We start from the raw sequence: 24,244 nt of genomic DNA, 5'->3' as shown, positions 1-24,244 counted from the left end.
GGTACTTATTTAAGACAGTGAGATGCATTTTAAAAGGAACTAGTGATCATGTACTCTTAAATAATACTCAAAATTTAATTTTTTTAAGTATGATAGCTAGATTTTTTTTTCCCCTTTAAACACTCCAGTATTTGGTTGATTCATGCAAAATCCTTCATGAACAGTAGCTTTTCCTTCTTTCCATAATGCAGAAAAACAATGTGAGTTTGAATGAACTTTGTTCTTGTATGGACTGCTGATATAAATTCCAGATGTTTGGAGGCAGCAAGAAGTATAAGAGTTTCAATCTAATCTCATGCAGTAATATCTTTGATCAGAATTACTTCTACCAGATAAAAGGTACCTAATTTGCAACTTATAGAAGTTAATAAAAAAAAATAAATTTATTGAGGGCTGTAGGCAGAGCTACAAAGGAGCCAACCTTCCATTGCAGAGACCAGTGTTTTATCACCAGAAACTTTTGCTTCAATCAATGCTAAGGACTCCTAACGCAGACTGATGAGGGCTAATATCAACTGTTTCTATGGAAGCCACAAACAGTTTAATTTAGTTGCATTTTTTTGTTTCATTTAATCATCAGAGCATAAGCTAGAGAGGGATGTGACACCACTCTTGGTGTCCTTCAAAGAGAAAATAGAACTATTTGGGGGCCTTTGGTATAGGTTTGCCGTATCTTGACTGACACGGCTTAAAAGCAAAGCATTGTTGAAATGTTGAAACCAAAAGATCCCACTCTAAGCATCAGCAATGTCTCAAGTGCCTTCCACATGGGCACAAATTAATACATTATTGCCAGAGAATGCATATCATTCAAATGGAAATGCTAAACCATATAATCAATAGGTTGTTATCTAACATCCATTAATTATTCTTTGTTTTCATTCACACCTAATACAATATTTTTTCCGTTTCTGGTGTTCTTTCAACTGCTTTGTCAGGTTTATTTTAATTCAGATACCTATAATTCTTACTGACGTTTAAATTAACAGGGGAAAGCTTTTTGACCAAATTTTCTATTGTGGAAAGAAAAGCTCTCCTTCTTTCAATAATCAGTTGAAGCAGTTATTGTTTTAAAACAGAATGAAGTACTGTGTAAAACAGGCACATAATTATTTTAGTTTTAAAACCTTTTATTTCAGATAAAGCATGCTGCTATATACAGAAAAAAACGTGGGTCAAAGCAAGAGCGATACAGAATGGGCAACATATTCCTTAAAACTTACAAGATGCAAAACTTCAGTGCACCAGTAGTACTATATATTCTTCTCGCTCCTAAATCACCTCTAGCAAAATGTCATTTCCTCAGAAATCCTGTGCAACCACAGCTATCTCTAGCTTTCCTATAATGACAAATTCAGGTTTCCAACAAAAAACTTAGAGCAATCATTTCAGCAAATGACTTCTACCAGTATAACATATTGAAGAAATATAACTTCACGTTGCTAATATCTTATTTCAAACAGCATCATTCAACTATGCAAACTAAGTGTGTTGTACATTTAGCAAAGTCTAGACCAGGCTCAGTCAATTTTCCTTTTCATCTCTTTCTCCTACTTAATTATCTTTACAGCAGTAAAACTCAGTAAAAGTCTCATTCCTCTTCCTCCTAAAAAATACTGTCAATAACTTCCTTCTCTTTTTCTTCTAGAATTAAAGTCAAGAGAGTACAATAGTGATGTTTTCCTGTATACTGAAGTTACACTTGATATAGTAAAGGACAAAAGCTAATCTACTTTATAATGAAGAACATGAACCGGGTTGTATCATTATTTTTACTTTTGGTGTCAGTGAACGGATACCAGGCTAACGACAGACATCTACAGAAGACAGGCACTCAGAGAAAGGCCCTAGCAGTAAGTCTTTCCTGTGGCTGTGACACTCTTGGGCTCTACCTCAGGACAGAATTAATTTTTTACTGTAATTTTCTGTCTCATGTATTTGCCTGCTAAATGTGGGCCTTTAACTTTTAACATTAAGGATTTGCGCTGATAGGCCGTGATGCCAGTTGCGCAATTTGGCAAAGCGTGGGCTGTTACGTTCCGTTTCAAACCTTTCCCTGTGGCGTGAAGAAAGAGAGAGAAAGACAGAGACAGAGAGAGAGAGACACACACAGAGAAGAAAGAAAGGAGGGAGAAAGAAAGGGGTTAGGGACCATGGCTACCACTTGCCTGCCTTATAACTAGGGCAATGGCAATTTATTTGGACTTTTTCCTCAGCTTTCAAATCAGCGCAAAAGTGGCTGGGTGATCTTTTTTGGACCATGTATGAAAGGTTTTGCAGTTGTTCATTTCTGAGAAGTAACTTGATAGAACTTCATAATCTTTGACTTGTGCGTGGTATTACAGGGCTGCTTTTGCTAGAAATGCAGTGTAATCCCATTGTTTTCCTTCCAGCAGATTCTCTCGGCTTTTCCCTCCCTCCCCCCTCACTGAGTAGTCAGTGAAAGTTAAGTCCATACAAGAGCAAAATTAATGCAAACATTTTCCATTCTGTAATACCTAGGTCAGGCTATATATATCCTGGCTGTCCTTCCTGTAAGGACTATCAGCCACAGGTTTCAGCAGGACTTTTCTGTAACTTTTCTCAGCGTAAGTGAGTATAAGCATTGACATCTGCATAAATATTTCTAGTCACTTGTGTCAAAAAGCACAATAACATGGGATTTTCACAGCACAGTCCTCGGAAGTACTGGCCACCTCCTGTGAACACCCCTAGCAACCTTTGGCTACAGACTGAGGCGCTCGAGGAATTTGTAAGCAATGCTCAGCACCTCTCAGGATTTAATCTTTTCTAGACGTTCTATAATTTAAATTCAGATTTTTTAAATAAAAAGGGGAAGGAGGAGGATGTGGGATGAGAGCACAGTCAAAGAGAAGTGTATCAAACAGAATGGAAAATAAAATGTTCTTGTTATTTACAAAATGTTTTTTATTCATTGCAAACAAGGTAATTTTCCCCTCGTTATTTACACCCAAAACGCAAGACAATTGTGTTAATGCAGCGGAACTTGAGAGTGAAACCAGCCAAACAGAAATAAACAGGCTGGGCTGGTTTTGCTCCTCAGGCTGAAGAAAGCACAAAACAATAAACAGAGTAAATGCCAACAAATTCACTGATATTTCTAAATCTTCTGTTCCTAGTAACAGTGTCATGCAAGTAACACTCCTAAAGAAGTCTTGATGTACGACTTCTCAAACTATCTTTTATGCTTTTAAGTAATTAAAGGTTATAAAGTATTTCTAGCCGAAAAGTTGTGATGGCATTTTTTTCAATTTACATTGGAGCATACTAGCTACAGTGGGTCTTATATGAAATTTCAGAATTTCCTTACTGCTTTAAAGATATACCCCTCCATTCAAGGAAAAGGTATTCAGAAACATCTGTTTGGCTTGAAATGGATACCATCTTTCTGGAAAATATTCTGTAACAATCATCACAACAGCAATGGAAAGTTTTCATAGCAAGATATAATCTTCTCTGTGCCTTCAAAATAGCAGTAGCATGAGCAAAGGACAGTCATGCAATGCACTCATTAATATTAACTAAAAGGAATATTCTGCCACTTGAAAATTCCCAAGCTGTATGGGTTCTGTTCAGAGCATATGTCATGAAGTTAGAAGCAGCGATCTAGAAGTGACTATTTTTATGTAAAACAGTTCTGCCAAAAATAAGCCACATGTATTTTTCTTTCTTTTTTTTTTTCCCCGCCAAGTGTTTGTAAGAAACCTGATCACCATTTCACACAGTTCTTGCTGACTACACTGAAGAGCTGACACAAAGAGACAAGAGAAAGCACCAGTGAGAGATCACTCACAGCATGTCCTGGGACCAAAAGTCCCCACACTGTGAAGTCTCTGGCAGTTCAAGTTTTGGAACATGAAGGATTTTTCCAGAATGCCAGCACAGCATGGGATTAATGCAACACTGAATCTGTCAAGACTCAGGTTCCACAGTTCCATGGAAACCTTTTCCTTTCAGGAGCCTAAGGACGTCTTCCAGGTGATCCCAAACTGTGGGCATGGAGAAAGGTGTGGTTGTACAGGCTGTCTAGAGTAGCCACTGAAGAGGAGTTTCTACTCCGTTATTGTGCTGGAAGAGTGGAGTTAAGGTACGGATTCTGTACATCTGACATAGGTCATTCCATCCCTTACAAAATCACAAGTGTCAGGGCCTTGCCAAAAGATTAAACAGAAGGGGTCCAATAGGCCCAAAAGAGTAGTATGTGATGGATGCGTGCGTAACCAGGGCTGTTGCTACCAAATCCGCAGTGGAGTATGTAACGTTTGAGGCAGGTACCAAGCCACCAAGATAGGGCTAGGACAATCCGTTAGGTAGGAAGGAGACCGCGTTTCATTCCTTGCACCAGAGCTCAAGCCAACTGCACTGCACCCGTATAACTACCTAGCATATATTCCCTTCTGCCTCTCTGCAATGAATGCCCTTAAACCTCTTTAGGTAATACAGCTGTGCATAAATAGAACTGTCCTTGTGAAAAAATGGCTAACACAGTGATACATCAAAACCGCAGAAAATGTGCAAAGCACAGTGGATATAGTCATGTACTTTAAGTTACACTGAATAGGATGTGCAATTTACGCATGTTGATGTGTCACTAGATAATAATTTTCAACATATCTGATATCATGTTAAGTTTCCAATATCTAGTATTTTCCAAAGCCACAGACTATGGCTAGAAAGATGATTTCTTTAAAACAACATATTACTCTCAGATGCGTATGGGGGACTGTTAAGTTCAGCACAACGCTTTAAATCCCATCATAATAAGGATTTGGATGCATGCTGTTACATCAAAACAGATAATGCACAATACTTTTAATAAGAATTAGGCTTGTACATTTGAGGGAAGAAATAATCCCCGAGGGATGTAACAGCAAGCCTGATGTTCAGGCACCCAGCCATGAACATCGGTGAACTGCAATGGAAGGTTTATAGCAAACATAAACTGAAAGTATACTTGCATTTTCACAGGGAAGATGACAGACATCTTTCCCACTGATTCAACATTTGTAACTTGCACTGTGATCAAAAGCTCAGAACCTTTATAGAAGCCACATGACAGTGGAAAAAAAAATTTAAAAAGAGGAGAAAGTGGCTTGAGTATCAAACACATCACAAACCCAGCCAGCGGCTTAGTGTAGCTAACGTGATACAGGGATTTGAAGCATGCGAACAGAAAATCCGGCTTGCGTGCAGGATGCTCTTATTCAGCTGCAGTTTTTAAGCTCAACGTAGGAATCTTTAATAAATCTATTTCCTGGTTATGCAGGACAACATAAGATGATGATAAATCTTAATTCCTTATTATATCTCTGAAGATGTTAACTTTTTCAGCGTTTTTGGTAGATCATATGAAACAAATACATATATTCACTAGCAAAAGCAGTCCTGTGCTTCCACATTCTATGGATCTGGGTTGTATTTATTCCAAACAAAACAATCAAATGGTTCGGGATATGGATGGAAACAACTCCTTTACTGTATTATTTCAGGAGACTCAAATGTCAACCACAGGGTCATCCAAATAAATTGCTCACAAATTTCAGTGCTATCACAACATTATATATTTTCATCCAGTTACACAATCAAGTAGTTACACAGGGCTTGGTCTTAGGAACTCATTGCATTCACACACCCGGTAAAGCACACGAAGGTTGCATGTGCAGAGAGCTTTCAGATTTGAACACACACTTCAGGAATTTTGCACTGTCTTTCCTAAAAACATGCTAATTTGTTATCCTTTTCATTCAAATGCCTCTCACTGATAGCATTTTAATTTTAGTGATTTTTAAGTAAATGTATTAGAATATTTTAAGACAAAAATAATAACATACATTCATATTAATGCTGTTTTAAAACATTATTTTGTTATCAGTAAGGAGAAAGCCATATTTTTCACAGGGAGTTGCCTACCTTGACCTCCTCAGGGCTTCTTCATCTGGGTCTTGCACTGCAGGCAAAAAAAAAAAGTTTCAGTTAAAGAGAGAAAGAAAGGAATTGGCTTTATGATGAAATTATAAGTTCTTTAGAAACTTATCAAAAGCCTATCTAAAGGTGCATTCATGCTGACTTTGCAGCAATGGTTTCTGTAAGAACAGCACAAAGAGGAGCAGTTCCCTAGAGCCAGGAAGAAGGACATTAGTAGAAAAGCAGCTATTACAATTACTTTCTCATTCATTTATTAGCAATGTCCCAAAGCTGCAGGCAATGATTCTACAAAGAGGGCCTGCTGGTTTGTAGAAAAGCATGAGAGGCCACAGCAGATTCCTACGAGGAGGAAATACTAAGTGGGGAAGCCCCCTGAACTTCCTTCTCTCTAGATCAGAAACAAGCTCTGAGGTTAGTACCAGGTGGTCAGAAAAATATTTCCATGGGCAACAAGCAACGAAGTTCAAGCTCCCATGACGTTCGTAGCAGATCTAGGTTTAGATAACAGGGCTGACAGAACCATAGGTTCAATACAACTGGTGATCCATGATTTTTTTTACCTCCATAAGTCAAAAGACTGTTATGAGAGACATACATAAGGTAATTATCTTTTTTTTTTCCTAATGAATGGACAGCTTTGTATGTCCAGGCGCTGGAAGATGAAAGATTACACTGCAGAGATTTGTCTTGTAAGTAAGAATAACTATGGGGTCCCAAATGCTTTTTTTGCTATATAGTCTGTTATACCTTTATGATGAGACCCCTGGCAAACCAAAGAATTTTCTTCATAAAGCATAAAGTGAGATTGATCACTTTGATCTCCTAGTTTACATCCAGGGTTCTCTGATCTTAGCCCTCGCTGACAATGACTATGAGTTGGATGTGAGTCTTCCTTGAGTATCAGTTGCTAATACTGGGGTAAGGAAATAAAGACGTGAATCTAAAATCAGGATACAGGGGATGTTTTGTTATTCGACTTACTGTACTCCGTTCCAGTCATCTGGGCTAGGATGCGGAAAGACCTAGACTGCAAATTGGCAGAACGGCGACTCCAGTCTTCGGTTTCATCTTCAGGCTTGTTCTGAGTTTTAAGCACAGCCTGATACACCGGAGAGGCACTGTCTACGTGAGGATCTTTAAGAGGAAGGGTACTGCAATTCAGAAAGTGAAAGGTTGTGAAACGGTATGTGGTAGCTTTCATCCCAGCCCCTCTCTGGTCTTACGCCTTCTCATCCAGAATAACAGCAATCCAAAACATGGCTTTGAAAACAGCACTTTTTTTAAAAAAAGACAATAGATCAATGTAGTGTGAATTAAGAATGTTATGGCTCATTCTGCCTTTGAAATGGCCTGTTATCATTCAAATCTGCATATTCAAAACAGGGGAAAAATGCTTGGAAATGTCTGTTCATGATTCCTCAGCCAATGCAGCCACAAGCTTATGGTGGTTAGAATAATGGGTGGTGATGAGGGAGAATTATGCCAGGCAAAAATATTTATTTCTCTGAGCATTCTTGTCCCATATTATTTCTTATAAAAACAGCTTCATGTTGATACTCTTTTATGTTATATCTCATTACAGTTTTGGGCCAGTGTATTTTAAGATTGCAATTAGAAATAGAAAACTTATTTCATTACAAAAATAATGTGGTAGGCTTTTAGAGCTTTTTCTAGAGATTCTTTTTCAAACTCTGAATTAAACTTCCAGCTGCCATAACTCTGGATTCATTGTCTACCAAACACGTGAAGCATAAGAAGTCTAGACTTGTACTCAAAACTTACATACATATTTCGTATCTGAAATCTTTACCAGCAGAATCACATCCAGGAAGAAACTTCCAATTTTGCACACCTAAAGTCAAAGCTACAAAGCTTTGTACCACAAGTGAGGAAACCTCTCTTTGATTTATGATGCAAGCTAGAAACAGACGTAGTAACTTAATAGCTTTTTTCTTCTGCAAAAATAACTACTGCATAGCATATGGTTAAAATTAAATATTAACAGAGCTGCAGAAATATATACTGAGGGGATGACGTGTGCTTGGAGTAGCTTGACTCCATGACTTCTCTAAATACAAGGTCTATTTTTGAAGCAAGTGATTTATTGTAACAGCTTTAACATGCTATTCCATATAGAGCTTTGCAAGCAGCATGCTCAACTTCATGAAAATTGAGAAATGGCCCTGTTAAAACTTACGGGCCATTTGGTCCAGCAAAGCCACTGCTATAAAGTTCCGGGAGCAGTCACCTGCTACGTTTCTTCCGTGGTTCAGGCTCAAAGATAGTGTTCTCTAAGATACCATTGTGCAGAGAAAATCTACAGAGAAGTTGGGTTTGTGATTTGAAAGCCTAAGAGGAACCATGAAAAAGCTAAGAAGCATGTCTGATATCTAACATACAGCAGTAACATATACTGTAATAAAAAATTATTACCAGGTAGTGCCTTAAATATCGATATTTTCCAGCTGACACACTCCTGTTCTTCAGCACTGCATAATATACACTGTTTTAATGGATTTGCATGTAACAATAGCATGGGATGAGTTCTTCAAGTAAGACTGCAAGGGGCTCAGAAACATGATATATGCTTATATATGCTATGGACCCCAAAAGCACCTCATCTCTTTAGGACTTTCTTTTTTATTAGAGCAGTATTTATATTCCTCATAACCCCCAGAGTATGCAAACTTCTCACTTTCTTAAGGATCCAGCAGGGTAAAAAACCCAGTAATTTATCTTTTATACGTTTCAGCACAATCACCTACATGATGGAGCATAGCTTAGAAAAAAAACAGACTCTTCAGTTTAAGCTCTGACACAAAACATTAAAGTTACATAAAGACGACTCTCAGCGTGGAAGATGCCCTGTAGGAAGAAGCAGCATTTTCCAGCTTCTTTTTCAGCTCATGTTTCCTAGGTGACTGTCTTTACAATATCTAAACACTAGCAGGTATGGAAGGCGTAACGTGGACTTGTTTATTTTGGGAAGGGTGTGCCATCAGTGGCTTCCACTAGTGTTGCTCCTGTGTGCACCAAGGGACAAATTAGTGCCAGTCTTCAGATGGAAGACGGAAGAGAGAGCAGCAGTCTTCCTCTTCTGACCCTTCCTGGGCAGCAGAAGGGCTTGCTGAGGCAGGCAAGTACGTGCAGTAGGGAGTTCTGCCTTCTGCTGACTTCATGCAGAAATAGTCTTTATATGGAAAAGAGATGCTCTGTAATAGCAAAAGTGAAGTCAGCAACCCCCCTCAAGACCATCCTGCTGCCAATTCTCACTCTTGGCTACGCTGAAAAGTTGTGCCACTGTAAGGGGTCCAGTTAAAGTCCCCAAAAGGTGACCCAGTTTTCAAGTTCCCAGGGGCACTTCAGGCCTATGTCTTAGTAGTGACTAAGCACATGGTACCTTGCCCTGTGTTACTGCTATAGGTGACTGCCTGGGTTTGGCCAACAGTTAACTTCGTATCTCCAGACTTAGTTTTTAATCCCACCGAAGCTTAAAAAACTGCTGTATATGACAACAAATTTCACAGCTGCAGGCTTTTGTACAGTGGATAATAAACCTCTGGGCAGATAGTACTGCTGATTTCAACTGTGGACTACTATGGCAACAGTGGTTTCCAAGTCATGGACAGTTCAAATTCCTTTGTTTAAATCCTCTAGCTGAAATGCTTTATTCTTATATTATGACCAATATACAAAAAAAGCAGTTTAAAAGTGTATGCATAGATATGCCATTATCTCAAAGACAGTTAAAAAATGCTAGAGGCTGGACCACAAATTTCGCAGCAGCAATGTGTGGCATAAATATGACATATTAATATCCTTATGGTAGATGATTAAGGCAGGAAATGGAGCTTGGTGAATTAACCTTCCCTAGCAGAGTGAAACACGCTCATATAAATTGAACTAAATTAATGCAATGCATTGGAATATTTCCAACTCTGTCTTTTATGCAACAGGCCTTTTTCTTTTTTTAAGATCATAATTATATTACAGATTAATAACTAGGACATATAGGCCGCTCAGCATGGAAGTGTAAAATAGAGCACATAGCTGATTATGAGCATTTCATAAACATAAATGTGGCAGCTGATTCTTACAGACAGCCTAAAGATGCACATAACCAGGTTAATACCTCTGTTATACCTCTTCTTAATTTAATTTTTTTCCATCTGGGTGTGTATGTGCAGAAATATCATGTATCTTTAAGCATATTACTTTAAATTGATGTTACTGAAAAAAGTTTTTCCCCAATGGGTTAGAGCTTTTGAGGGTTTTTCCTATTACAGCCTAAGGTATTTTAGTAGGATTCAATAAAAAATTGTCCCCTTTTTTCAGATCATCATACAAGTCACACATTATTAACATTAAAACAAGCTTTAAAGACATTCAAACCTCTTTGAATTGGTATCAATATGATTTTTTTTCTTGGAGTTCATTATAAACTATGGTTTAGCATGTGAATCACTCCCTGGAGTCATTATTCAGGTTTAATTTAAGTAGATAATAAGTAAAAACTTAGCAACACTGCAGTGTTCTACCCCTGATGTAGACATACAATGAAATATTGTGATTTCGAATATTAGACTGATTCCAACTATTAAAAAAAAAAAAGCTGCAAGAGGTAAAAAAAATACCAACCCAACAAACAAACGGTTCGTGCAGCCTGGTACATTATCCAGACAAGTTGACTTATTGTACAGGACAGACGAGACTTTAGTTTGTACAATCACATTATTGATTCTGCTACTAGAACTGTTAGATCTTAATCCTGATAAAGTTGCTGGATTTATGTCTACTTACAGGACTTGTGAATTTGGCTAAAACTGTACAATGGAATTTAGAAGAGGTTTCAGAGAAACGTACTTGAAATATACTGACCATGTGGTTTTACTGCAGCCAACTCTTGGTTCTTGGTATATCAAAATCAATTAAAACAAAGCAACATAGAGTGAGAAAAGATATAAAGTCAGGGCATTCAAATTTTTCTACCTTTAAGTTTCAGCATGAAGTCTGAATAACTGCAGTATAGATAATTTCTATGCTTCCCTTTGTGTTTTCCATGGTGATCCAGTACGTGTGGGTTATTTTCTAAGTGACGTGAGCTGATTCTGATCTCACTGACTTAAATCACTGATTTCAAATGGTCAAACTAGAAAATGAATTCTTATCTTAAGCCTGTCTATCCTTCATCACTGATAAAAGAAGTAAGCAGTGTTTCCAGCTATTGCCTGCCAAAAAGAACAGAAGCCCTTTAGATCTGCAGTCGGAGTGTGCTCACCATCTTCCATATACCTGGTGGCTTCAGGGCTTATCCCTAACATAAACTGAAAATCCCAAAGAAGAGTAATTAAGTGCTGAGACCAAATTATAGGCAGAGAATTGAGACACAATGAATCAGTACACAATTTGGTCTGCTTTTATATGATGAACTTCTTGTACAAATATTTCTGCGTTAAGCATAATTTTACCTCAGGCTTGATAAACTAAGCAAACTAAAGAACATCCTCAGTTTCCACTGCAAATTAAACTTCAGAATATCACAGAGGTGAAAGCAACACCTTAAGGAAATGAGTTACAGGTTTAATTGAATGAATATCAGTCAATGGGTAGGCCATTGTTATATCAGCACAAACCTCGCTCTTATATCTAGATTAAAAATGCTGTGTTAATTGTAATAAAACAACTTACTGAGAAAATTGTTCAGTCACTGTTACAAGTTAAACAAAAAGAAGTTACAAAACAGGCTGTAGCTCACAGCAGAGTAGGTTTAGAGCGTGCCCTGCCCCTGACTGCACACAGGAATAAAAACATCAGTTTCTTCTGGGCCCAGGTGAATGTTAGACTTAGGAGTCACATTCCAAAACGAAGGAAAAGCTTTAACAGTAGTTTATATAGTGGATCCTGCAGAAAAACATTTTTTGCAACATTATGGGGGAGAACATAGTCATGGAGTTGTCTGCAAAGAATAATGTTCCACTAGGACTGTCTGATACAATAGAATTAATGGAAATAATCATCCCATTTCAAAACCACCCATGTGATAGGTGGATTCCATGTTGAAAATGAGAAAAAAAGTTAGAACAGAGCTTTTGCTCGTGGTGTTTAACACAGCTTTTGCTGCTACTGGTGCAACAACTCAACAGTCCACGAAAATCTATTTTTTATTTTTTATCTACGTATCCATTCATTTGGCTCTTTTCAAGATATACGTATATACAAATATAATTCATTACCGCCATAAAGTAATTTATGATTCAAGCCTCTCTAATTCTTTACTTGATTCTTTACTTGACAAGTCTACACGTTAAGACAAATCCCTAACTCCCCTGGAAAGTGTGCTGATCTTCCAGTTCTACTTGCACTCTTTGGACTCCTCTCACCCTGTGTGGGATTTTCTAGAAAGGGCATTTTTCTTCTCTGCACAACACAGTGTGTTTTCATCTCTTCCACAGGTGGGAAAAGACGATGGTGTGTGTTCCAGTCCAGCGGAGCCACTACTGTGACTGGAACCGCATTTGAGAGATTCTTTTAATGTGCTGTTTATAAAATGAAAAAGATCCACGTGCTCAGCAGTGAAACTTTGTAATCATCTGATCATTTAAATAGGTAAAATTTGTAAACATTAGTATTCTCCTTATGTAATGTCACAGCATTTAGTAGAAAATGCTGATATATCATAAAATGTCTCACATAATCCATACCTATGAAAGATGTGAACCATTATAAAGAACACAGATGGAATGAAGTTCTTTCATTGTACTTTGCTAATTGGAAATATGAGTCTACTTACACCTGTGGAGATTCACTGAGACACGGTCAAAACCAACTAAAGGTATTGTTTGGGATCCATCATTAGGGAGAGTTGTGATGAACAACAGAATAATATTGGTGCAAAAAATTAGCGGGGGGAAAAAAAAGAATTAAATGAGAAAAAAAATGGCCAGTAAAAGGGAGCACAAGCAAATACATAAACCACCTACATTTTGAATGAGCCTGCAGCTAACATACTCAAAAGAAACTATGTTAAAGTGTGTTGCTACACCTATATTTTGGTGTCACATGAAAAGAAGGTAAGTTCTATTTTGGGTAGAAAGATACCGAAAAGGAGAGAAACCTGGTTACTTTCATCACACATGTAATTTCAGTTAAGTCATAACAACTGTGGATAAGTTTATCAAATTACCAGAAACATACATTGGAAAAGCAGAATTATTAAAGATCAATGGATTTTGCCATAATCCAAAGGATATGCGTAAGACCAATGTACAATGTGTAAACTAGGAATAGGGATAATACAGCACAACGCTCCATTCTGAAGAATAAAATAGTAGCCAGTGCTAAATAAATATTTTGCATTCTTCATGTATCCATAAAAATTCCACCCCCCTTTCCTGTTCTTTCTGATTTATGCATATAATACAGTGGTTATTACAAAGCATGGTCATCATAAATGAAAAGCCATCCCGTGTCATATACAAAGCACTAGATATATTTCTGTAGGTTTACCAGTTCTAGGAAGAACACCAAAAGGGAAACATTACATTTTTTAACTATCCATCCTTTTACCTTCAAAACGATGAAGTGCTTTCAAACACTATCTAGGATCGATTTGTATTTTTCACGCATAAGAAACTCCAGAAAAAAGAGTCCAGGAAGAGCTGCCGTGTCATGCACATAGGGACTGTTAGAGGTATCATGCAGAGAAAGAGCATTCCACACAAAGAAATAACCTTACCCAGCAAATTCTCCACCCTGGGCTTGTGCCTGGCCTGCAATTGCATCCATGATAGCATCTTGGGAATACATGCTGATCGGGGTGTTATACTGGGCGTGAATGATAGTAGCCTTGCCGCCTAGGCCTTTCACCTCAATGGGTTTGTGTGTAGACAGGGCAGAGTCCTTCAGGACATTGGGGTTGAAACGCTCCGTGAATTCCGTGCTGGGTTACGCAAGAGTGAGGTTCGACAGGGAAAGGAGGGGAAGAAAGGAGAAAGGTGTGACAGTTAAGTGAGAGAAAAAGCACCAACAGAGGAGTGCACAGGTCTGTTCATGGCATCTCACCACAAAAGCTTCTGTCAGAGGGTAAGAGACAACATAAGTAACATGTAACAGCTAAAAGCTGGCTGCACTCACGGATGACACTTCTATGTTGGCTCACAGATGCATAAAGAGAAAAAAAGGTGAAACAGTTGTCATTGTATAAAAATCATGACAAATCCCTAAGTGTTTATGTGATACTTACACATCTTAAAATTGTATTCTCCATGCATATATACATATAAGTGTATACAAACATATATACACACACATACGTATATATGCATGCCCATGGGCATACACACATATTGCAGAGAATTCCCAGTTTATTCACTGCATCCATTTGTTCTTTCAGAAGGGTCTTACAAAGCACTAGAAAGTGCAATGGGGTGAAGAGATGTCAGGTCCTCCGTTATTTAGAAAGTTCCAGTACTTTCTGTCTGGATTATTGATCATAGTGAAATGTAATACCTGAGTCTTTTAATCTTCAAAGCTTTTCTCACAAAGACTGAATTACTGTTCCCAAAATCCCTGTACAGCCAGCCATAAGTGTCACTACAGCATCACAAATGCTCAGTCTCAGATCAAAATATCCTACATTGCAATGAATGGGACAACTGCAGCTGGAAGAGTAGCCGCCATGTTTTCCAGTGGCTCCATTTATGAGGAAGAGATTTTTTTGTTTGAGAAGTAGAGCCATGAGCAAGTTAACTGAAGCTCCCATTGCAGCAGAACAAGTGAGTTTAATGTCAGACTTCAGCTAAAGAGCACCTGGCTTCCTTGTAGCGCCTACTTGTGCGTTGTTCTAGTCCTAGAGTTAGGACTGAGCACACTGAACCTCACCTGCCAGGCACTGAAGTATCTGCTCTTCTCTAACCTATGGCAGATCAGATGAATCTCCAGTCTGCTGTTCCTGCCCTGCCAGCAGGAGGAGGATGTCAGCAGTATAGATTCCATGTGCTCACCAAACTGGGCAAAACTGAGAATTCTCTCCTTTGGGAAATAATGGGTATTTCACAAAGGTTTCATTTTGAACAGAGCCCAAAAGCTGGAAATGGGTATATCTCCCCCAAAAAAGAAATTCTGAAAAATGTAATCCCATTTGATTGGAACAATTTTCCTTTTCAGGTTAAAACCATTACACCATAAGTTTATCAGCTAATATTAAGTCTTTCGCTGAATTTTTTCATGTGACTAACAACAACCTCTCTGGTTGGCAAGGGAACAATAGTGTGCCTGTCTGCCCTGGGTGAGCCCCAGAGGCTGAGTGTTAAAACCAAACCCTTAATCCAGTGTGAAGGAAAAAGGAAAATCAAGTAAAGCTGGCAGCCATCTGACTTAATCTCCCAGAGACTACCAGAGGTGACGTGCTACCTCTGAACCCAGCCAGGGGACTCCACTGTGCTTTCAGCCTTTTGTTTGGTGGGATGCCCTGACTGAGGATGGACAGTAAGAGAGATACGGTCACACATCAGTCAAAATACTTGATAGAGCATTGACAGCCACATGCACAAGGAACGCAGACGCAAATAAACACATGCTGTATTACAGCCATGCCTTTAGTTACACACATCAACATTTTAAGGGAGCAAACCGGGAAGCTGCATTATGCGTTCAAAAAGTGAAAACAATCTTTTTACAAAGACATTTTCACATTTAAAATAGCTCTCCGTTCATCAACTATGACAATATCATTATTATACTGACATCAGCTGTTGAAGGGTGATGTACAGAGGTGCAGGTTGTTAGGCTCTTGACTTTTCAGCATGCACATGCCTTACTTTAACAATGGTATCTCTTTTCTTTGTGATACCCTAAACGATCACACGATAATTATGAACACACAGGTCCTCCAGATCTTGAATTTAGTGTTCTCTTTTCCCCACACTGTTAGAATTATTGAAGAGATTCTAAACCCAAGATCTGAGAAGACTGTGTGAATGAAAAGACAGAGGTTAAATACGCTCCTTTTAAAGAATAAAGTTCAAAGCAATTGGTTTCCAAATCAATTACAAAAATAAAAGCTAGTAATCCTAGAACAGCGGAAACTTGCCTAACAGTAGCAGCAGCAGTGATTTAGGCTTTCACTTGTGGTATTTAAACAGTTCCAGTGATGTTTTTCAAGAGATTTTAGTCACATTACACACACCTAAGGCAAAACTTTCACTGAAGTTAACAGGATTCCCATAAAAATAAGAGTACAGATTTTCAACTGCAGAGTTTTCTTCATAACTCTGGAAGAAAACTGAAGATATTAGTGCTTGTAAGGGGTGCTGTGCCCTAGGACAAAGTGGCAGAGGTAAGACCCTACAGACAGCTGAAGCACCTCTGCAAAACGAATGGGATTTTTCTACCAAGCTGTGAAAGGATCAGGAAAAATAAATCCCAAAGCAAGTAAGATTAAAAACACCCCTATAACGTGACTTCTGGTTTCTAAGACAACTGTAACAGAATAATTATCAATGTAAATTGGCCAGAGTTTTGTCACTCCAAAGGAGTTACATCATTTGCATGATATCACACCCATACCTCATTAAAATCAACAGAGAATGCCAGATCAGTGTAAATGATATGCAGTAAATATTATTTCAACTTTACGTATCCTACTACTTCTAACCTTGTCAGTTTAAATTTGACATTTAACTAATATAATTATTTTTTTTTTTGGTGAATTTAACGCAGTTTCCAGCAATCACAGGACAACACTCAGGTCAGAGACAGAAAGCGGGAATTTAAAGACAAATCCTCTGCCCTTAGGAAACTCAAGATCAGAGCTGAGGACTCTGTGAACTTTCCTAAATAAAGCAGACCAACCACATTTTCAAATCAATAGTTGCTTCTTGGTTGGGCAATATGTTTACTAAGAAAAATTACTTTTTAGATCTTTTCTATATCAGTATCTCATACCAACCTAAATTTGAATTTTAGTGGAGCGGGACTTTGGAAATTAATTTAATGTTGAGGCTAAAAATACATCACTAATACACCAAAAAAGGCTCAGATAAGGTTCTCCAAATCCTGAAGACATGAAGACTATGTAAAGAGTTAGGAGGAATTAAACCCGGACTGTAGAGACAAAAAAATCTGAAAGCATTTGCAGGAACTGAGCAAGCTCAGGTGCTAACTCCATTTGCAGCATTAGAACATCAGCAAGAAATGCCGAACACGTGGTGGGAGCAGCACCACTGGGCACCAGTGGCAGTGCACGATGCTTGCCATACCAGTAAGATTTAAAAAAAAAATACTTCCACTTGCAAGCAGACACAGCAGAAGCACAAGGGATCATGCTACCCCAGAAAACAGATCTTCACACATACAGCGTAGCACAAATACTTGTCATTATATAGAAGTGATACTAACTTGGCAGCGGTGTTGGTTATGACCTAAAAGAAGAGAAAGAGAACAAACAACATCAAAACCAACCAAAAAGAAAAAGTCAAGAGTTTTTAGAGTGCAAAGGGCAAAAGGTATTTACAGAAGCTTACTAAAGCTTTGGTCAGACCATCTACAAATAAGAACAAAAAGTAAATGTATGCCTGAAAACCCCAACATGATTAAGAAAGGAAAAAACGTAGGGATTATAGTTGATCCACTAGGACCTAGTAGGGTACCATGGCATTTTGGCTGACCCTTGAATATGATTTTATTGCTGTGCATCCCTAAAAGTACTATTATCAAAGTGTATGGGGGGAGGGAGCGGAGGGAAGAAAGAAGCATTTGCAGAGCATATTCTCATCTGAAAATAGCAAATGAGTGGTAGAGATCATATTCTTCTCTCAGATAGTAAATATTCAGGGATGAAGTCTGTTCTCCTCAGGCTGCCCTCAGAGTTGGTATTGCAAGATTGATTTTTTTGGTCTTTTACATGCTGGAGAATATCCAAAGAATATATTGGTAGATGGTTTAGATTTAAAACTAAGGAAAATGCCTTTGTATTTAACAAACCGTTGGCCTAAATCTGACTGTACCTACATTACGCCAACAGTGGTGTAAGCCAGTTAATTTCAGAATAGTCGTTCCTAATTTATTCCATGTGAAATGAAGCAGGTCTGTGCATTATGTGGTTTTTTGGACATCTGTACCAGGATATTTTATTCCATCTAGTATGTACACAATATGAAAAAACATATGTTCGTGCTACATCCTGCTTCGCTGCATAAATAAGAAGTGATGGCGGCTCACACAGTAATTCCAAAGAAACACAATATAAAACTCAACATAGGCCTCATGCGGGCCAAAGCTGGGAGCGATGAACAGATAGTGTGCTCAGACTGTAATATTATATTATTTGCTAATAACTCTTTCTGGTTGGTTGCATGAATAACATTAATGGGCTATGACATTTATTTTAACTTAGTTTTTTCAAAGCTTAGAATACCCATATTTTGATCTTATGTTCTTGGGACAAGAGGAATTCATCATATTTTGCGCAAAATAAAAAGGAAGAGAGGCCAGGATCAGTTAATAAACAGTTCTTATTTAGCTGCACAGAATGCTGTTGACAGAACTGGGCGCTGAACCGTCCAACTTGCTGTAATATTTCTACTTGCTGCTGTTACGTGTCTACAAAATACTGGGCAGCAACGTCATACTGTTAGAGTGACATTCAAAGTGGATTTGTCTCCTGCTTTTGCCTCGCGGAACCTTTGATATTACTGCATCTTTTTACATACGGCCCTTTTGCATTTGCTCATCCAGCTGCCTTTTTCATGATCAAAAACACTGATGAGCCAAAGCTGCAGTAAAGGCTTTGCCCATCTGCATTTCCATGGAAAAGCAATCACAGAACACCTTCTGCAGTTACCGTTCTTCAGGCTCTCGCATTTGAGAATATTATTCTAACTTCATAAACCCTACATTAAGCCAAATATATCAGTCTGTTACAGGAACCAGTAGAGATATATTAGGAACAAGCTGTAGCCTGTAAGCACATCAGTGATCCTATATCCATTTTAGGTATGTGCAGGACAGCTGGGCACTCATTTACAATGAAACATGGTGTAATAGTATCATTTTCTGAAGTGGACTCTGATGCGTGCTTTAATCTTCTAATCCAGGCCTCTGCTTTACACATAAAATAATATTTTAAAGGCAGAACTACTGTCCCTAAAATCCCCTAATTAGAGGAACCACTTGTTTGCATATAAAAATATGTTCAAAGATAAAAATCATTATGTGCACACAGCAAGAACAGGTCAACAGCCACATGTCTCACTAAAGACTTTGTAGGTGTGAAGAGGCTACTACAGCTTCCTTCAAAAAGAGTAAGTCTTTACTTCTTCTGTTTAGTATGTGATGAGAAAATTCTCTCCAGTTCAGAGCCACACATTATTTTAGCTTAATTCTAAATACGGACACGGATGAAACACCCAACTTGCTGCTCACAGAGGTCACAGAGTAAGAAGCCAGTAACCCAAGCCACCTGGCACGTACTTGTGGGGCAGGTATTTACTGCCCTTGACCTACAATGTGAAAAATAACTTACGCTGGAATGAAAAAGAACCACATGTTACAAGCTATGACTCACTCTTCGTATTTATTAATACTTCCCTTTCCAGAGCTTTCAGCACATGAAGTTCCACACTCTGAAGACGCCACGTCTATTTTTCACCCTGGGCCAGGGTGATAAAGCTTTAACATAAAAGTCTATCAGCGAAACAGATGCTTTGTTATTCTTCCCAGATCAAGAAAATAATCTCAAAATAAATTTTAGCTTTCTGATAGGATTTTCCAAAGGGTTTAGCTAAACCTCTAACAGTAATTCACACAATTAAGTTTAAATCATTTGGTGAAAAGGACACCAAATTGAAATATGAAATATACCTTAAGATCAACCCCCCAAACCTGAATTTTCTTACAGCTTTTGCCAAACTGCTAAATGCATGTTCATGAAAGCATAATAAATTCACAGTTTTGGAGCACCATAGTTTCACAATCTTTACGCAGTATCTCACGTTGTACAGGATGTCCACAACAAAGTCCAGAGATGATTTGGCAGAGCACTTAGCTCTGGGATCTTTCACCTATTCAAGTTGTTCCTGGGCTGCACGATAAAAGCTGATTTTTTTTTAACAGAACATTTAGATGACCTCATAAGTTTTCTTGTTTGTTCCTCAGTGCTACAGATATTACAGGTGGATAGACAGCAATTCCCTAAAATTCTGTTCAAACTAAATAAAGTCATCTCAGGTGGTTGTTCTAAGGTAGAACCTTGCTTTGTAATTCAGTGCAGTGCCACAAGTGTGCACTAACATGCGTACACATAAAGGAGACAGGAAACATGGAAAAGCAGGAGAGAGAAGACAGTGAGGTGTTTTCTGCAGGTACACCTTTTTCACACCCCAACGATCACCGTCACATTACATCGTCTCAGCACGATGCCCTCTGGAATCGATCGAACGGTTCACACTGCCTTCGGTGAGAGATGGATGCAGCTGTGTTGTAATTTTGATACCAAAGAAAGAGTCGGAGTGCCGAGCCATCCAAAATACAGCCCCTTCACCCTTACCCGTGCAGATGTTAAGGAGGGTTGTGAAGCTACTGGGAGCAAGGTAGTGAGATATACTCCCAGGAAACTCTGTGTATTCAAATAAGACAAGGATTAGTTTTCCTCAAGAAGACTGTAAATTAAGAGAGAATCATTCTGACGTTTATTTTGCTGATCTTGCTTACTAACGGAAATTATTTTCTTTTAAACGCTAATTGCCTTTCTTAATTACCCACTATGAGGAGAGAGGATAGGATTTTTGGAGATAAGTTAATTAGGATTGTTATTGCCGAGTGCTCAAGAGAGTTACAATGAATCACCTAAACTGCTTGAATCATCTAGAATATGTATCTATGCTCTTTTATAAGGATAAAATATCCTTACTTTGCTACAACTTAAAACCCCTTGGTTTAACTCTTGCAAAGAGCTGCTGCAATGGGATATAAAGGACTTAAAAATATCATTTGCTATCAGATCTCGAGTGGATTGTCTGAACTTTCTGTTTTTCCTCATATAGCCAAGTCCCTAGTGTCATAAGTACACTTTTTCCCATATTCATAATAAGAATTTTATCTCCATTTTAAATAAACACACAAAAAAAACCAAATTAGAGATTTGTTTGCAAATGAATACATGAAGGCAGAAAAATTAGGAAAACATGTTTGTCATTGCCTTTTCTCATGTATTGTAGCCTAAGCTCCTCACTTCACAAACCTACTAATAAAACAGTTGATCTGCAATCCAGTAACACTGAAAACTGTGACAGCATGGGATCAGACTACCTGGGTAGTATCTAGAGATCATTCCTTGTTACATACAAGTTAAGAGCAAAGCTGATGGATGTGAGAAACAATGTCGAAACCAGAGGATTCAAAATACTGCAATTTTGACTCACTTTGCATAGGAAACCCAATACGTTAAGGCAGGAATTATAGCAGGACACTCCAGTAGACTGGCACGTCAGATGTGCTGGGCAAAGCAATTTCTCTTTAGGAAAGTGCCAAAGATGAGATCTGCTTTATAGCAGCTTCTATAATGGCCGACAGCGATACTTGGTTCTATGAGACTACATGCGTTAGTTTAAACTGCTAAGTGCCGCAACCCTGAGATGATCACAGTTACTTCAGTTATCGTGTTCCTCCTCATGCTCTGATGACTATTGACAATCCATATTGCAATTCAGATACCAAAGACCAAGAGTTTTTCTGTACTGGTACTGTGTATGTGTGTTGGGGGGTACTGGAAAGTTTCATGGTTGTTCCAGACCTTAATCATGATTACCAGACAAATGCACAATAGGGTAGGTACTACTACATTCATTTTTCAGCAAATTCATTACTTATTGACATATTAAATATGTTACCTACCCTCTAGGAAGTCCGCCTTGTGAAGCCCTTCGGTTGAGACTTAATTTATGCATCTCAGCCATTTCCCTGAGAGTCTCTGCTGAGTAAAGGCCAATGGGGTTGTTATACTGCCTTGCAGGGCTCAGCTGCTGTAAAGGGCTATTGCCATCAGTCAAGACGGGGCTTACTTTGGAACCTAGGTTACTCTTTGCAGGTGAAATGTCGGGAGTCACAGACTGAGAGGACATGGAAGTTCTAACTGTGGTAGTCTTTAAGTAGGAAGAGCTATTTGAAAAGCTGATCTCTTGCTTGTTGAGGTAGCCTGAAAACGTTCCATTGGTTTCTAAAATACTACTCATAGGCCCAGTCGCCGTGTTAGTTAGAGGACTGAAGGTTGTTCTGTTGCCATTGATTTCCCAAGCAGGTTCCTGTAGTAGCAAACATGCAGGCCAAGAAAAGAAAAAAAGAAAAGAGCAATCATAGAACACATGCAAAAATAACATATCTGCAATTTCTGCTTTCTGAACATATTGAAAAACTTGCAATAAGTAGATTGGGGCCAAAGCATCCAACCTTTCAAGGAAGATTTTCAACAAAGAAATGCATTATTTCAAAATAAGGGAAGCAAAACATACTCAAGCATTTTTTTACTGAGTTTTAGTTGAAATCAACAAATAAAGCTTAACATTAAAAGAGCATTTGCTACTAGTTAACCTCATAGCAATAATTTTACAAAGACAACACTGTCCATTAACTTCTAGGATAATTAAGAAATCTTTAAGAAGTGTCTTGAGGTCAGAATCATTTGAGAGCATATACGAACACAAAAGTCAATGCCATTATTATAAAAACATAATGATTCTAAACCACACCATTCTATTTCCCATGAGTACACTTGAGGTTATTGAAGCCCACACATGGCATTGCTTCCACAGGCTCTGGTTCATGCTAATTAGGCCATGCAGAATGGTTAGCAGATAGACCAAGAGGAGTTGAGAACAGCTACTGCTCAACAGAGAGGATGCTTCTATTCTCATCCTTTCCTGCATAATCTCCACTGGAAGAAATGTGCACATGAGTATGTAGATGATGAGTGTATGATCTTACAGTCACGTCACAGATAACGTTCGTAACTAGGACAGCAGGATGTATTGTCTTAGTCCAAATCACAGCAATCTCTCCTACAATAGCTATACCCAGAGAAGTCTGTGCTGGTGCTCAAATTACAAACATTCTACCAAAACCTCATCCTGGAAAAATACAGAACTATGCTTCAGTTTCAAAAATGATTTGCTATTAATGCGGCTCTGTGAAACCAAAATAAAAGGTAATATCAAAAAAGAAAATTACTGATTTTTCAGCACCACAATGCAGGAAATTAGTTGTCACACGAGTTCTGAGGAAGTTTCATGTAAAACTTGTGTGCTCATGTTGCCTAAAGCACCCTATCACTGTTTCACGCTCATTCTGGTGCAACACCAGCTAAATCCCTGGGACTGGAGTGCACTCAGCACTTTGTGGGAAGCACAGAGTGCCCTTGGGGTTAAATTGCCTCTTTCCCTTCCAGCTACTGGCAGCGTGGAGCGCCTACAGCTCTATACTTTTTGGAAGGCTGCCTACCTGCAGTCTGGACAATTTTATCAGAGAGGAATAGAAATTTCACTTTCAGGAGGGCATTTTATACCTTTACTCTCAGTTTTCTTATTCTTTAACTTCTAAAGGCTCAGTGATTGGAACATGAATAGCAAGATTCTAATACTGATTATTTTTAACATCTCTTTAATGTTTGCCTTTTGAACCTCAAATCCTGAGTGCTGGAATTCATCAGCACATGTTTTAAAATAACGAATTATATAGTTTCAAAAGCTGTTTCATTCTTCACTTCTGTTTGTCTGTAATTATGTGCTTTGAATTTAAAAAAAAAAAAAAATATCTATAGCCAAGGTACCCAACAAACTATTTGAATGTTTGGCAATTTAGTGATTTCTCTAGAGCCATAATATCAATTTGTAGCTTATCTCAGAAGCTCCTGGCTCCAGCCTAACTTAGGGTACATGTCTTTTGCTACAGGAGAAGGATCACTTCAGCCTCTCCCTCTGGACCTAGATACGCTGCAGCCATAACTGGTACCTGGATGCCGTGATGCTCACAGTTAAGAGCCCACCAGTAACGCTGGCAGCATGCTGCGGTCCAGCTCTGGGGGACAGGGACAGGCAGGGGACATTATCCTGAAGAAGGGATGGATCCCACAGGCTGCCCTCAATGAAAGCCCGTACAAGAGAAGGTGGTGGCCCACAGTGACACTGTGCCTCATTTGGGCTGGCACTGCTTCAGTTGCCATCTTTAACATCTTACACGCATCTTTCCCGTAGCCTTGCATGAAACATAAGCCTGAGAATAATTTGACCTCTGATTTTCTACTTTTGCT

General features: G+C 38.5%; 1 protein-coding gene across 28 annotated transcripts in view; it reads right to left on the bottom strand.

Moving 5' to 3' along the window:
• Positions 1 to 24,244, bottom strand: part of LDB3 (LIM domain binding 3) — a 129,463-nt gene that overhangs the window by 44,857 nt on the left and 60,362 nt on the right. For 10 of the 28 annotated variants that reach the window (XM_074591022.1, XM_074591027.1, XM_074591021.1 and 7 more), the window contains 4 exons: positions 17,344 to 17,366; positions 13,682 to 13,885; positions 6,928 to 7,097; positions 5,932 to 5,968 (listed from right to left, as the gene is read on the bottom strand). In XM_074591022.1, the coding sequence (XP_074447123.1) occupies positions 5,932 to 5,968; positions 6,928 to 7,097; positions 13,682 to 13,885; positions 17,344 to 17,366 (434 nt within the window). Of the gene's footprint in view, positions 1 to 1,109; positions 2,057 to 5,931; positions 5,969 to 6,927; positions 7,098 to 13,681; positions 13,886 to 17,343; positions 17,367 to 21,837; positions 22,245 to 24,244 lie in introns of those variants that run through there. The other 18 variants (XM_074591017.1, XM_074591016.1, XM_074591015.1 and 15 more) reach the window with 3 other exon arrangements.

The sequence above is a fragment of the Larus michahellis genome, chromosome 6 (assembly GCF_964199755.1).
Source record: "Larus michahellis chromosome 6, bLarMic1.1, whole genome shotgun sequence".
NCBI lineage: Eukaryota > Metazoa > Chordata > Aves > Charadriiformes > Laridae > Larus > Larus michahellis.
Note: the sequence above shows the minus strand (reverse complement) of the source record. Positions and strands in the feature narration are given on the sequence as shown.